The sequence below is a fragment of the Manduca sexta genome, chromosome 15, assembly GCF_014839805.1.
Source record: "Manduca sexta isolate Smith_Timp_Sample1 chromosome 15, JHU_Msex_v1.0, whole genome shotgun sequence".
NCBI lineage: Eukaryota > Metazoa > Arthropoda > Insecta > Lepidoptera > Sphingidae > Manduca > Manduca sexta.
Window position 1 is genome coordinate 6,404,629 of NC_051129.1, and position 16,476 is coordinate 6,421,104.

The 16,476-nt window shown below is 36.2% G+C and overlaps 1 protein-coding gene across 2 annotated transcripts; it reads left to right on the forward strand.

Moving 5' to 3' along the window:
• Positions 1–170: 170 nt before the first annotated feature.
• On the forward strand, positions 171–15,834 carry LOC115452780. 2 transcript variants are annotated; one of them, XM_030181379.2, is made up of 8 exons: positions 171–440; positions 2,077–2,179; positions 3,773–3,904; positions 10,570–10,804; positions 11,467–11,622; positions 12,655–12,812; positions 13,454–13,508; positions 13,952–15,834. In XM_030181379.2, the coding sequence occupies exons 1-8, from the start codon at positions 366–368 to the stop codon at positions 14,172–14,174; spliced, it is 1,137 nt and encodes a 378-aa protein (XP_030037239.1). In that variant the 5' UTR covers positions 171–365; the 3' UTR covers positions 14,175–15,834. The 2 variants fall into 2 exon arrangements, with proteins under 2 accessions (XP_030037239.1, XP_030037240.1); XM_030181380.2 differs by having other exon boundaries at positions 13,955–15,834.
• Positions 15,835–16,476: the final 642 nt, after the last annotated feature.

The following is a 16,476-nucleotide window of genomic DNA, read 5'->3' on the forward strand; positions in this document are numbered from 1 at the left end:
TTATCAATAAAATATTATGATTTTTACAAAGGCATGTCTTTTTACACGACTATCTCAAAAAGAGGGCAATTATTTTATTTCTTTATTCGTAAAGGGGCATAATATATTTAAGTGTAACTCTTCTATTGTCTTTTTGTCATAATAATAATTAATAAAGAATATTAATGTAGAATTTCCCTCCTACTGGTATGACATAGATAAAATATGAAAAACGTATACTGAAGCAAAACATAATATTTCATTCGTCACATTTTTCATGTACCCGAATTAGGACGCAGGTAGGCAGGAGCAAAGAAGCTGTGTGCGCGCGCACTACAGCGAATGGAGGCACTTCTCAAGGGAGAGAGCTGAGCGCGGCAGTCGGCATGCGGCGCGCGCGGAGCGTCACGGGGCCTCTGCGCCGGGCGCACCCCGCCTCGGGGGCCACCTGGAACGTCCAGGTACACTCACTCACTCTACTACTACTAGCCCGTCGGCCTTCACTTGAACGGTTCTCTTGCCACAATCCAAACATTCACATTGCCCCGTTATCTCCACATGCCATCTAAACAATGAAGTTCAATGAGCTTTTCATTCAGCTCATGGACATCACCATTTGGTGGATCCTAGAACTCAACAGTTGTCTGAAAACTTGTTGCACTAATTTCTTATGTATTGAAGTGATGAGTTAATGCCTACCGAAATGTGTGATGTCATTAGTCAGAGCTTTTCATATGAATGAGCATTGGAGACTTGGGGACTAGATCAATATGATGTGGCATAATTAGGTGAAAGTAATTGCAAAAAGATATAATTTTATACAATTCTTTAAACCATGAAGAGAGATATTGCCGTCGTTACTGTTCCTTAGGCGATTAAATGTATTGCAATAAAACCACTTGAAATAGTTATTATAGTATCATATTGTAAAATATTTTTGACACAAAAAAAAAAATGATTTTCAATAGAACATTAGGAAGGGTAATGGAAATATATTTTATACCTAACAGAAAAATATCTGTCGTTTTGCATTGAATTGATTTTATACGTTGTTGGATTCCGCCCTTATTTCTTAACAATATTTAATTCGCTTGTTATAGATACTCTATTATAATATAATATAGAATGTATCTATAGCAAGCGAATCGCCTCTGTAATAAAACACTGATTTAAATTTTACGTTTTTCAAAACAAACCCTAATCTATGTCTATTGTTTAACCTAACCAGTGTTTTATCTTTTTGACCCTAAGTTATTTCACGTAAGGTCAGCAGAAAGTGATGAGTTACAATACTTATCAATAAAGTTTATTAGTAAGGGATAGAATCGTTAAAATCATTGTACAAGGCAGGATTCACAAAACAAAAAATATTGTAAGACCGTACACAATGAGGCTGAATTATTCTTATTTTAGATTTCAACGCGTAAGAATAATAAAAAAATAGAGAAAAACAAGACGTTATGTTTTATCATTCGACGTATTTACTGGCTATTTCACGAGGCAGCACTCATGTTATACGAATAAGATAAAGCATATATGACTCAGGAATAATCAGGCTTTGTATTACTTAATGAAAATATATTCAGAATCGAAGGAGTACTTTCAAAGAACAATTAATTTAAACAAAGAATAACATGTAACAATTTCGTCAATGTATTATCGTAGTAGTAAAATGTACATTATTTTAGTAAAATTTACTTTGTTTTTGCAGTCATAAATTTGTTATGCTTAGCCCTTTCTAATGTATATGGCAACTAGTCGTTCATTGATCAACAAATCGTCGCGTATTGCAAGCCGTCGTAGATTAATTCTATCAGACTGACTTAGGTCATATTTACTATAATACAATCGGCTTTTCCCATCTTATATGTAATATACGATTCATATATTTACAATTAAAATCACAAATATAATAACGTCAACGCTACCAGTCATTTTATTCTGAAAATAAGTAACCCGATCGACTGTTACTACCTGCAATAAGATAAACAAATCTCGAAATTGGTGTCGATTTTTATATAGGTGCATACCGAGAAAATTTACTTTTATTTATACAATAAAATAAACCTGAGTTGATAATTAAAAAACGTGTTTCAGGTGGTGCGTGGCAAGATGAGCTCTCAATGTTTGTGGCACGCTTGTCGAGCGCTCTCAGCGGGCTTGTTACTGATGCTACTCGGAGCGGCTATGGCTGTCATAGGTAAATTATAAAAGTATTTTTATTACATTGAAATATAAATGTAGAGTTAGTTTACTTGCTTAGCCGTTTTCAAAAGCAATCATAATGAATCCTATCAAATCATCCATTATTTAACTAACAGTGGAAGTAAGTCACTCGTATGCCGAGATCTTTCGGTTAAGGAGATTTGTTTTCTTTTTGTCACTAAACTATAGCACACAGGCTTTGCTATGTTCATATGGATTTAATCAGGAGAATCTGTAATTGACCGAAATGAACATAATAATATTATAGTGTCAAGTACAACAAAACGTTTAGAGGACCTTTCTAAGGAACAATGTAATGAACTTGCGCAATAACTTTCCCTTAACCGGGCACTAGACCCGTTTACATATTTCAATTACGTTTCGTCGAGACAACATGTTGCCCTTGGGAGTCATACATTGTTTATGTTTAAAACAGAGATGACATAAACGACCTTTAAGGTACTCATTAACGGGCTTTTAATGTTATTACTTAATCATTTTTAACAGTATAACGTCTCTACATTGATTTCTAATATTAAGTTCTTGTAAGGTTATTATGTTCATAAATAGACAACAAAATAATCAATAGCGAAGGCTTCATATAACCCGATTGCTGCCGACTTCCCTTCCGTAACTTATGTAAAATCTAATTGGTATCATTAGAAAGATGTGTATATCGCATTTATGCATATTAGTAGTAGATACCTATATGTTGTGTTGGGTTCCCTTTAAAAAATGTCACTCTTCGCTACTATAAAGAATTATATAAGTATAAAAAAACATCTTTTTAGCAACCTAACATTATACTATGTACAAGACACTAACTCAATAAAGGTAAAAAAAATTGTGTATAATATGAATAACAAAACAAGTGTAAACTCTACATGTGTGATATAAATAGTACTACGAGTACGACATCGTTGAAATGATTCGAGTGTATGTAGTTAATATAGAGTTGTATCAACAAAGCCGGCCGGAGGCTTGAAGCCGGATATGTCACCGCGTACGTGCGCTCGCTCGCCATCGTTACGGGCGGAAATATCGGCCGCCCGGGCCCGCGGCTCACGCCGTCCACCACATGACTTGTCTTGTCGTTGAAAATCTTGTCATACGGATTGCTGTGCTTGTTAATCTTACTCGTTTCCGCGGGTTAACCTTCGTAGGGGTTTATTTTTGTAATTATTTCTTCACCTAAACCTACAATCTATAAGCTATCTAACACTAAAGTCTAGGAAAATATTAGTATTTACCTTACAAGTTATTTTATCTTTATATGTGTTAACTGAATGAAATTAATAGAAGAATAAACTTTATAATAATTTTACATTTTCCTCTTTCCGTCTCTGAATATGGAGTATCATAATACGAGGAATATATATATATGTAGGTAATATACGAATTAAGTCAACAGCTTTTGAGATTATGTTAAAAACAATTTTGAACTGAAAAACATTGGTCAGCATGTTTATAAATTGGATTACATCTACCTTTGAGTATTTGCTAGTGATTTTTGTTTTATAATTTTTTTATATTTCCCTTATTCCGTACTTCTGGAATATTATTCTTGTAGTTACTGATCACGTTTCAGGTTACTACGCAGATATATTATCAGTAGCAGAGGAGGTGCGAGGGAATGCTACGGTCTCGGTCAAAGACGAAGCGCGAGGCTTCCACCTCAATAACTTATCGTACGCCGGCCCTATCGTCATGGGCTTTGGAGGTAATGATAAAGTATCACTTTCCGTACCTTTTAAAATTATTTACCCATTTAATGCCTTATAAATTTAAACATGGAGGCAAAAGTGTGTAGATACTTCATTGATAAAAATATTTATACAGGTGCCACATGAATGATTTTAGTTTTAGAGATAAAAGAACAATAATGTTTGTTTTAGATCAGTTTATTGTGTTTTAAAACTGTAGTTTATGGAAAAATATGTTATAAAAATAATATCTTCCTTCCTTCTTTTAACGTGATCCGACTCGCTCCGTGCAAACGGGCGTTAAAACACAACATCCAATCATTGCCACTTAAAACTCGTATTTAGAGTACTCCCATAGGAAATAATCCATCAGTTTTAACTTTTTGTTTTACGGTGGCCAATTTAACTTCTTCTGGATATCAATTTACATATTTAAAAACTACAGAGATGTGAAAAATAGTTTAGTAAAAGTATTCAAATACAAAATACAAATGCATTGATACTTTAGTATTTAAAATAGAAATACAAAATAGTTTTGAATAAAAGTATTTAAATACGTAATTTCAAAATACGTTTTCCAAATAAAATATCTTGTACTTATTTAACTGATTTTAATACTAGTGTTTGTTCAAAGAGTTCATCTTCCATGTTAAATCTATGGGGCCTCATAATCATTCCACCGAATGAAAATAGTCGTTCAAGAGATTTAGAACTTGGTAAGCAGGTATTATTTAAGGAAGAGTTGTTTACATTTTACATCTGTCCAATGATTCTAAAGCATTATCGTCATCTTTTAAATATTGCAGTATTTCCAGGTCTAACGTAGTCATCGCCATTAACCTCAAATTTGTTTGATGCGCAATGTTAGCCTAATATTGTTCTTGGTGACAATGGTGACAACATTGAGGATCACAATCAGTGCGTTCATAAATAAATTAATTTAATTTTTTTTTTAATAAAAAATAAGAAAAATGAATTAATAATGTAACAAATACAAATTCAAAATATTTATATAAAGTATTTCAAATAAAATACTAAATTGTAATATTTTAATACAAATTATTAAAATACGCAAGGAAAAGCCATTTTATTCAGAACCAATTTCATAACTACTGACAATCTATTTCTTTTTCATAAAGAACCAAAACACCAAAAAGGTTATAACATAAAATTATATAACTTCTTATTATAAAAATACCACATTCCTTCCTCATTAATTTTAGAACTGTAACATCACAATAGCACAAATATAATTAAGTAATAAAATAAAATTTCTTGTAATCTACATTACGCTTTGGTCTAAGTGTCCGCCCAAGAGCCCCAATATTATCGTCCATTTGATCATCCGGTTCAGAATGTATATTCTCAGAAGGACTCTTGGAGACTGATTCATCTGGCACTAAAGCTACCTTGGAAGGACTCTTAGACTCTGGTTTATCAGATGTTACGCTATCCATATCTGCAACATTTTCCCTAGCCTCCTCCCATTTGTCACCATCTTCTTCCCCTTCCCTTTCAGAATTCACAGGATTGTCCTGCATGGTCGTCACAGACTTTTGTGTTAAATCAGAATGAATGCTCAATGAATCTACTGAACTGTTTTCATCTAGATTACTAGTGTTATTACAATTTTGGATACACTTCCTAATTTGATCTAAATGCCTAACACAGCATGTATTAAATTTATCAAAATAAATTTTAAACATTCTCTTCCCTATTTTATCAGTTATCCTTCCCTTAACCCATTTAACTGTTCGAGCAGAAAACCACTGCACCCACACGGTCTCACCAATGCTAAAACATCTCGCTTTGTTAAGACTGTTTACACTATTAACAGACTCCTGGTAATTTTCCTTTTGTTGTGGTAATACCATATCTAACCTAGATCTTAATTTTCGGCCAAACATTAATTCAGCTGGTGTAACTCCAGTGGCACAGTGAGGTGTATTACGATATTCAAATAAAAAACCAATTAGTTCATCATGTATCTGGCGCTGAGAAATATTTCCCTTAATGTTAAAAATGCATTTCAACATCTTTTACACGTCCTAACTGAGTTTTCTGCTTGACCATTGCTAGAAGGATGATATATAGGAGAGTTTAAATATATAATGCCATTATTTTTACAGAAAATCTGAAATTCGGAGGAAGATATCTTAATATCGTTGTCGGATACAATAACATTTGGAATTCCAAAAATCGAAAATATATCCTTTAATTTCACAATCAATGCGCTTGTTGAGGTGCCGCAGTTCATATTAATGCATTCTAGCCATTTACTAAAAGCGTCTATAATAACAAGATATACCGTTTGGCCTACAGTCATGTAGTCTATGTGTATACGGTGCCAGGGCGCCGACGGACGCGGCCAGGGCGCGGGCAGCGCTCGCGGCGGTGCGCTCAGCAGCGCACAGCACGCTCTGCAACTCCCCACGAGACGCTCTATATCGCGGTCTATACCTGGCCACCACATCCTACTACGCGCAATATTTTTAGTTTTCACTATTCCAAAATGTGCAGAATGCAAATCTTGAAGAATTGTTTCGCGATAAATACAAGGAATTACAATCCTATGCCCTCGAAAAAGACAACCCTTAATAACCTCTAAATCTGACTTATGCATAAAATAAGGCTTAAGTCTTGTACACGTTATTTTACGTGGCCAACCACGATTCATATAATTAATCACGATTTGCAAAACCTTATCGTGCACAGTGGCGTGTTTAATCCGTTCAAAAGAAACTGGCTCTGTGGTTGCATTCATAAATAAAAATGGAATATGGGACTCCTCGATATTATTCGAAGATTCAGTCCCACTATGAGGTACCGGTGCTCTAGAAAAATAATCTGCAACTAAATTATTTTGGTTACTTATATATTGAACTGTATAATTATACGCTGATAATATTATCGCATATCGTTGAAGTCTAAGGGCGGCCGTTACAGAAATGCCGTTTTTCTGTCCAAAAATTGAAAGTAGAGGTTTATGATCAGTTTTAAGAATAAAAGGAACTTGCCGTCCGTACAAATATTGATGAAAATGTTTTACACCATAAATAATCGCAGTGGCCTCCTTCTGAATTTGGCTATAATTCTTTTCGCTAGATGTTAATGAACGAGAACCAAATGCAATTGGCCTTTCAAAACCTTCAGGAGTTAAATGTGCTAAAACTGCGCCTAACCCGGCCGGCCCAGCGTCTACTGTGAGCAACAGTGGTGCTTGAGGATCGAAATGAGCTAACACACGGTCCGACGTGAGCTCAATACGTATAGCTTCGAGCGCCCGACTATGGCGATTCTCCCAGCACCATTTTTCACCTTCCTTCAATAGCTCATGAAGAGGGTGTAACAATGACGACGCGTTTTTAATGAAATTCCTATAGTAATTAACTACGCCAAGAAATCTTCTTAATTCTGTTGTATTACTGGGTGTAGGGGCTTTCAAAATCGCTTCCACCTTTTTCGGGCAAGTTTTAAGACCGTTCTTATCTATGACATAACCTAGATACGTGACACTCTCCTGGAACAGAGCGCACTTATCTTTACGAAGCTTCAAACCGGCTTCGTTCAACCGGTATAATAACTCTCGGAGCCTAGCCAAATGTAAACTACGATTGGGAGCAGTTAAACATATGTCATCATACCAACAAGAAACACCGTCAATGCCGGCAACTAACGTTTCTATTGCTCGTTGAAATATAGCCGGAGCGTTAGTGAGACCATACACTAGACGCGTGTATTTAAAAAGACCTTTGGGCGTATTAATAGTTGTAAGCTCCTGAGAGGATTTAGAAAGACAAAACTGATTATAAGCGTTGCTTAAGTCAAGCTTAGAATAATGCTGCCCACCTCCTATTTTAGCAAAAACTTCTTGTATATGGGGCAATGGATATTTATCAATTTTTAATACCTTATTTAATGTACAAGAAAAATCACCGGCTATTTTAACCGTCCCATTGTCCTTCAAAACCGGTACTATCGGAGTTGCAAATTCAGAAAATTGTACTGGAACTAAAATCCCTGCGTTAACTAGCCTATCCAACTCCTCCTCCACCTTATTCTTAAGGGCAAATGGTATAGGGCGTGCCTTAAAAAATTTGGGCACGGCATTTTCCTTCAAATGTAAATCGACTTCAAATTTATTAAAACACCCAAGTTCATCCTTCCAAATCTCTGGAAAATCGTCAAGAATCTGCTGCACCTCATTAATATTTGGCTTAACATTTAAAATATTATTATTATCCGACACACACACTAAACTCATATTAAACATTGACATAAAATCACGACCTAATAAAGGAGGACCGCCTTCTTTGATTACATAAAATGTAATTAATCGTATTAAATTATTGTATTCAACCTCGCAAGAAAAATGTCCAAGAGGTGTGACCTTGTGTTTAGTGTACAGACAAAATACAATGTCAGACGGTAATAAACGACATTTTTTAAAATTTTGCACATAAAATTCTTCAGACATAACACTACGACCGGAACCACAATCTAGCTCCATTGAAAACGTTTTATAATTAATAATTATGTCAACTTTCAAAGGGTCATAGTTTACGTACCTCACATTTAACAAATCGCATTCCTTACAAACGTTATTGTGGTCTCCCATAGCAACTACATTGTTTAGAAGAACTTTATTCTTCCTAACGCTACACATTTTCTTCAGGTGACCTTTTTCACCACAACTAATACAACGGTAGTCTTTAAAACGGCATTTGTCTGCAAGATGATTCTTCATTCCGCAAACAAAACATCGAATGTCTGTTGACGACCGCGACGTAGTTTGCACCTTGTATGCTTGACGCTCACCAGCTCGATACACATGCTCCTGCTTGACCGGCTGCTCTATGACACCAACAGAAGCACGCGCAGCGCGAGCACATGAAACCTGTTGAGCTATTTCTAACGCTTTAGAGAGCGTTAGCGATTTTAAATCTTGTTCAAATAAACGATTTCTTTCTGGTCCCATTTGGAGCCCAAGAATAAATTTATCACGCAAAAGCGTCTCCAACTCCGTTCCAAAGTCGCAGTATATTGCTAGTCCTCGTAAGCGCGCTGCCCAATCTTCTAGACTCTCACCATCATTTCTGGTTGCGTCATAAAATTTTGCTCTATCAGCAAACGTTGAGCGTTTTGGAGTGAAATGGCCGTCCAATAACTTAATCAACTCATCCCACGATACTTCTTCGACTTGTCTTGGATGAACGAGGTTTTGTACAAGCCGATATGACTCATCCGAGAGATGAGTTAAGAGAATAGCACACCAATTTTCATTTTTAATACAGTTCAACTTAATAAAATTATTCAATTTGCCAAAAAAAATCTTCCAGTCATTTTCCTTGTGATCAAAACTATTTAAATTTCCAATAATTTTCGACATAATTGTTACTTTTTTTAAATCACGCAAAGGGTAAGTATCCTCGTCGCCAATTGTAATATTTTAATACAAATTATTAAAATACGCAAGGAAAAGCCATTTTATTCAGAACCAATTTCATAACTACTGACAATCTATTTCTTTTTCATAAAGAACCAAAACACCAAAAAGGTTATAACATAAAATTATATAACTTCTTATTATAAAAATACCACATAAATACATTTTGAAAAAAGTATTTCAAATGTAAAATAAAAATAGGTATTTTGTATTTGTATTTAAAATACATATATCACTACATAGTATAAAACAAAGTCGCTTTCTCTGTCCCTATGTCCCTTTGTATGCTTAAATCTTTAAAACTACGCAACGGATTTTGATGCGGTTTTTAAATAGATAGAGTGATTCAAGAGGAAGGTTTATATGTATAATAACATCCATTAAATAGTGGAGGAATACTGTTATTTTGTTATGTTATACCCGTGCGAAGCCAGAGCGGTCCGCTATGTTTTTATATACAACGTTCACAGTTTTTCTGTAGTGTATTTCGTATCAGCATTGCACCCGTGCGAAATCGGGGCGGTTCGCTAGTTTCAAATAATTCACATCTCTGAAAAACTAGAGGAAAATATGTGTGCGATGTCGATCCATAGTACCTTAATTAGGATTTCTGATTAAATCTAGATACATTTTGTAGAGCAAAAATAAATAAATTCAGGAACATTTTGACATGGCGATCCGAATTCACAGCTACCGTGCGATTTTCATTGTTCTCATTTATAAATTACGAACCCATGACCGCGATCCGATAGTGCAGTCCACACCATTAGTTTAGGGAAACGCAACGGTTTTTCATGCTTAATTATTTAAGCATTTGGTACTCCACTAAGTTATGAAAATAATAATGGTTTCGAAAATTCCGTTGTATTAAAGTTGCAGAATCAGTATTTTTGTAATACACGTGTATGCAGGACTCATGTTCTTATCTTGTAAAACACGATATAGCGAATCAATTTCTCCAGCTCCGCTCTCCCACTCGTTATTTTTGTGTAATAGACCAAACAAATGTGAAATTATTTATGGGACACATGTACTATTTACCATTGACCCTATATGACACTTTATTTTGAGTTTCCTCAACTTATTGTTTGTCAAAATTATTTCATATTTTAGTGTTGCAACTACTATTGTTGACATGTTTTTTATATGCTTAGTTATGTATGTTATCTTGCATGTTATTTTTGTATTAAAGCTTGTTAACATAATGTTATGAGAATACTGTTTTCCTATTAATAGGATTCATAGTTGTCGCAGCATGCGTGATGACATTCGAAGCCCGTGACAGCGCAGCGAAGGTGACGCCGGCGCGGCCCCAGAGCTTGCCTCGGCCGGTGCCGCGGCGAGGGCCCGCGTGCGCCGCACCCGCCCGCCTCGACCAACTCGGAGTCTACCGCCTGCCACACGTTCTGCCGCTCCCGCACGCACTCCCACTGGCGCCCTTGCACCGACACAGAATACCACCCCCCATCAGGTGCGCTATAAACGTACCGCGCGATTTCAATAAACAACCATGTTCCAATAATTCTCTATGTATATAGAGAATATGTTGCTTGCTTTTTAAGTAATTATGTGATAATCCGTAGCTAGTATGCTTACCAAAATGTTTTATTATGTAATTAATGTTCCTAATAGTTTAATGTTACGTTAGTTTTATATGTGGTAGAAAATATTATGAATAGATCGGCTTAAACGGTGTACCTAACGCCTTACAGTAAACCGCTTCGTGACATGAAGTAATAGCTTAGCTGTTGTGTTTCGAGCGGTAAGTAAGGTTGCCGGAGGGCCATATTCCCCCATCAACGCTTCTATCATTTTTTTAAAGTTCGGCTACGCACTCACGAATCCTTTGGTATTGTGAGTGTTCATGGACGACGCTGATCACGTGGTGATCACTTACAATTAGGTGACCCACTGGCTCACTTGCTCATTTACTAACCCTCATCTACAAAAATGTGTACAGTATACGTAAATGTAACATAATCATCATATATATAAGTATTTAACCGCCTGTAACCTTAACAGCCAACTCATCATTACGAATGTTTCACAATTCATTAGTAGTGTTGGAAGTGGCCTGTATTTGGTGAGCCGCAGGCTTTTTGAAGCGTAGGGCAGTGAGTGTATGTGACACAGAACTGGTGGTGAGAGAGGAAAAGTCAAGGCACGTTTCGGGTCAGCTCCCGACCTACGTAGCGGTAGTGCGCGCGCACCGCTCCCCGTAAGCGCATTGCGCCGCCCGCTACGCCGCTACGCAATCTCCGTAGACGAGCCGCCGCCTTCAGCAGTCAGGTAATCTAAATTAACTCACATTCATACATAACATAATACACGCCTGCATCCCCGATAAAGTAGAAATCGATGCAAAGTTACTTCACCAATGCGCAGGTATATGTATATATAGAAATGTAAATTTTCCTACTCCATAAAGTTGTCTGTGCATAAAGATTGACCAAAGCCAATTATACTACAGTGTTAAAACTTGAAACTATGGATTATGTATTCGGACATAACTGCGTTAAATAAGCGAGCTTTGTGGAATTTTCATAAGATTTTCACTGAACTACTTGCTACCTGTTCGTTGCGTGTGCGCATTTGCACCGCAAGTGACCGGTACAGCGGTCAGTGTCAAATAATGCTTGAATCGTTAAACACGTAGGAGAAACAGGGGATGAAAGCCACATTTTTCTTTGTTTAGGGATATGATTTATTATGTCGATGGATAGTGTATATTTTTTAGTTTAAAAAGTAATAAAGATTCTTCCCCTTACATTATCGGATATTTAAAATAAATCATGTCTCATGACGAAAGAGAAGTGTGACTTCTAACGTTTGGGCCGGGGATTGTTATCACATAGCAAATTAAGGGGAATAAAGAATACATTCAGGTATTTTAATCATATACATATTTTTATTCAATCTTGAAGCATAGCATAAACTACGAAAGCTAAAACAAGACTTACTTTTTCTTACGAACTTTGCATCAATGCTAGTGGTGTTGATGAATATATAAGACAACTGACCTACTTCAACCTAACGATGAGTTCCTATCAAAATAAGTTTTAGAATAAAATCTCTGTGACACAACTGTACTCGGTTTCACCTACTGAAGCATGGGCAAATCAGCGCAGCGTGACACAAAATTTATGCAATATTTTATTAAGTATGCAACTAATATCTGTTTCACTCTGCAATAACACATGTAGTCTCGTATATTACGTAACCTGTATTCATGAGTTACAAAGGTTAGTCTGTCGTGCGTTGCGCTGTGTTTGATCACCCGCGGTGTCATATTCGTGTAGGCTAACCGTAGGCTTGGTGTAGCGCAAGCGCAGCAGAGTCGGAGTGCGGGTCTCAGTCGTCGCTGGCGCTGGATCTGCACGCTAGCGGCGCGTGCGCAGGCGTGACACTGCGCGTACGCGACAACACGCGCCGGCGCCCGCTAGCGCGCCAGCAACGTCTGCGGGACGACACCATGCATCGTTAGTACCACCCTACACTTCTATTATTAAATCAAAAGACTTGATAGTTGAGCACACAAGTAAAAAACTCGATGGTAAGTGAATGCCACCGCCGCACCCACATAAACACATAGAATACATGTTAAATGCGTTGCCAAGCATTCGAAGAGGAATGAAAATTAGATTCAAGGGGTTAGGTGGGCCCTAAGCAACGTTAAACTCACTTTCCATGAAAACGCAACAACAAAGCTTTACTCCACTTTCCACGCCTAGATCGAGCCGGCCCATTCACATTTAAGACATCATTCTCTGCGGCGCGATTCTACCACATATAAAAATTTTCACCCTCCTTCATTTGCACGTATTAAATCACCATTTTCGTCGTATTGCAAACGCTGACTATGTTTCTAGCCTGTAATTATAACAAAAATCGTGGCTTGAAGTTAGCGAATCAATAAGATATTGTATTATTATAGTAGACGGAATGTCAGCTGGTTATTGAGTAATTAAGAATTTTCGCATAATATGTAAGTTTGATTATTAATTTTAAGGAAGCTTTAGACCAGCTTAGGTAACAAATTCGCATATCACTAAATTAACATTAAGTTATCAAATATTTCTGTTACCAAACGTCTAATTTAAATTTAAATATCCACTTTCAGCAACTCCAGTCGAGAGTACGGTCAATCTAAACATTGCTGAGGAATGTACGTTAAGGTACGATTTGGTATATATTATGTATATTTAATTATTGTACTAAGAAGTTAATGTTCAATTTATATATTTAGCGCACTTATTAAAAGTCAAAAAGAAATAATTCAACAAAAATATACGTACTGTTCAATTTACACTTCGCTATACGCTTCTATTTTATGGCCACACATTGTCATGTTTGTGGCATGTCAGTCATATTAAACAGAGTTGACTTGCACAACGAAATAATAGGCAATATTCTACGGGCAGTAATATCTTTAAATAAGTTCTCCGTGACAATTCTTTATTCTCAAACTCAGGCAATGTTGTTAGTTTTGACATTGCATGGCTTCATTAAAAAGTAATTATTCCTGTTTGTTATTTAGCAAAAATAATTCTTTAATTTTGAGTTATATTATAAACTTATTATTAAAAATACGTAACAAATAATTAATATTTTATTTCAGAAGAAATGACGAAGAGATAATTTCAAAAGCTATGGAGCACCTGCCAGTAGAGTCGGAAATGCGAGCTTGCAGCGCGCCGCCCACCGAGCACGCGTCGCCACAACCCTCTCCGCCTCTAGTGGTAACCACACCGCTTTCCCCACACTCACCTGCTGAAACTTGCATCACTATCGAACACACAGCTCAACAAGACCCAGAACACCCTCCCCAACTAGACGAATGAGAACATCAAACGTCTCGTTCAAACGAGACCCTTAAACCCTCCACGTTCGGAAAAGAACTCTCTTGTTGATAAATTTTATACTTATTATACAAAGTATTTGGTTACTATTTACTAAATAACAAAATTGACTTTTCGATGTGTCTTCACGTTCAAAGTCACTTCTATTTTTTAGATCCGCTATTGTATATAATAATTGATGTATTTAATTGTTAGCAGACGTTCATTGTGGTAGACAGTTGTTCTTAATATTTAAGCGCGAAGTCGTAGAATATTTATTTCCATTCGAAGCTATCATTAGTATACTTACAGCAATTAAATTTAAATCCGAAAATATTATTATTGTTATCAGTGTATGTTACTAGGCAGGTCTAAAATAGTTAAAATTTAAAAATAAATAAATAACTTGTTCCAAAAGCGTATTAACATGAAAGAAAGTTTAGTTCATGAAAATTTTTAACGCACACTCGCCACGCTGATGACTACATATAACGCCAATAAACGACTTTGATGTGAGCTAAACAATAAAATGAATGGTAATAACCTCATGCCGTAGTTTCTATTGTATAGGTAATCAGTACCTTGATATATGGTCACCCATCATATCGAAATTACACTTAATCTTGATTTATTGATTAAACTATATATAATTACAAAGCCAATACATTATAAGACATCAATAACATTTCCAAATTATTATAAGATAACCATAGTGTATGTAGTGTGTTCAAAAAGTATCGCGAATTTTGTGTATTTTCAAAAATTATTTATTCGTGAATATCTATTTTGTCCCCCTCAAAGTAATCCCCCTGGGATATTATACACTTGTGCCAACGTTTTTTCCAATCTTCGAAGCACTTCAAAAAATCTTTTTTTTATATCTTGTTCAGCTTCTCCTTCGATGCTGTCTTTATCTCGTCAATCGTGGCGTAGCGTCGTCCTTTCAAGGGCCTCTTCAGTTTCGGGAACAAGAAAAAGTCACAGCGTGGCTGCGGTATCATTAGTGTGTTGTTTTTGGCCAAGAAGTCGCGAGTACAAGCAGCGATGTGTGAGCAGGGGCGTTATCGTAATTGAGCAATTTTGGTGCGAATTTTGCGGCGACCCGTCTCATGCCCAAATTATCGATTAAAATCGAATGGCACGAGCTAATCGATATGCCTAGGTCCTCGGCAATTTCTCTAACGGTGATTCGACGATTGGCCAATACCATTTTCTTCACTTCATCAATTTTTTCGTCTGTTGTTGAAGTGCTCGGGCGTCCGGCACGCTCTTCGTCGTTCACATCTTCTTGGCCTTCTGAAAACATTTTGTACCACTGATAAACGTGGCTTTTGTCCAAAGTAGCTACTCCGTATGCCACAGTCAACATTCGGAATGCATCCGCGCTCTTAATTTCGTTTTTCACACACAATTTGATACAGGTTCTTTGTTCCATTTTTTTTAATAGGAAAAAATCGAAGACGAACCAAAGCACATGCAAGCAAAGCAGCTGTCAACAATTAACTGAACATTTAAAATGGCCGAACTTGTCAGCATAAGTAAGAGACTCAGAACAATAACAAGCAGTCAGAGACATATGTACCAACATAACGCCACAAAAAAATCGAAATTCGAATATACGTAACCCGCGAAAATTCTAAATTCGCGATACTTTTCGAACACAACTTAAGGCGATACCTCAAGGTCCATTTTCATACATTTTGTTTCGGCTTTAATCTGGGTAACTAAACAAGTATTGGCAAGTAAAGAATTTAAATTCACGTCTAGTTAGTGATTAGTTCTCGCAGTTGAAAGAAAAATGTAAAAATAATTAATAATCATGGATATTTCGGCCTTTAAAATTTAATATGACGAAAAACAAAATGTATGAAAATGGACCTTGAGGTATCGCCATAAGTAAACTTTATAATTACCTTACATCATAGTTAGGTAGGTAATATAAATGGTTTCTGTACGTTGTTGTGATGCTTCACTATTTTCGTCAGTTTTTTTTTATATATTTTGCATAATATAATTCTTTCTTATAAAATATTAAAACATAACAGTGTAAGTGTGCGGAAAAGTAGCGCAGAATTTTGAAACTTGCCGAGCGATTATGAAAGTGACCCAACCATATTATTGAGAATGTGAGCTCGTAGGTGTAATAAAAATCGACGGAAAATCAATCAAATATTAGACAATTTTAATATATGGGCTACATCTGCTACACTATTATGATGAAGATGGTAATGCGTCCCCAAGTTCAGAACCAAAATGTGGCACTGAGTCCATCACCTAACGCCAGAGGCGCGTGAAATCATTATGA

Coding starts and splice junctions, on each gene's coding strand:
- LOC115452780 (XM_030181379.2), top strand. CDS start 366: ATGCGGCGCGCGCGGAGCGTCACGGGGCCTCTGCGCCGGGCGCACCCC. Junction 2,180..3,772: donor AGCGGCTATGGCTGTCATAG/GTAAATTATAAA, acceptor ATCACGTTTCAG/GTTACTACGCAGATATATTA. Junction 13,509..13,951: donor GCTGAGGAATGTACGTTAAG/GTACGATTTGGT, acceptor ATTTTATTTCAG/AAGAAATGACGAAGAGATAA.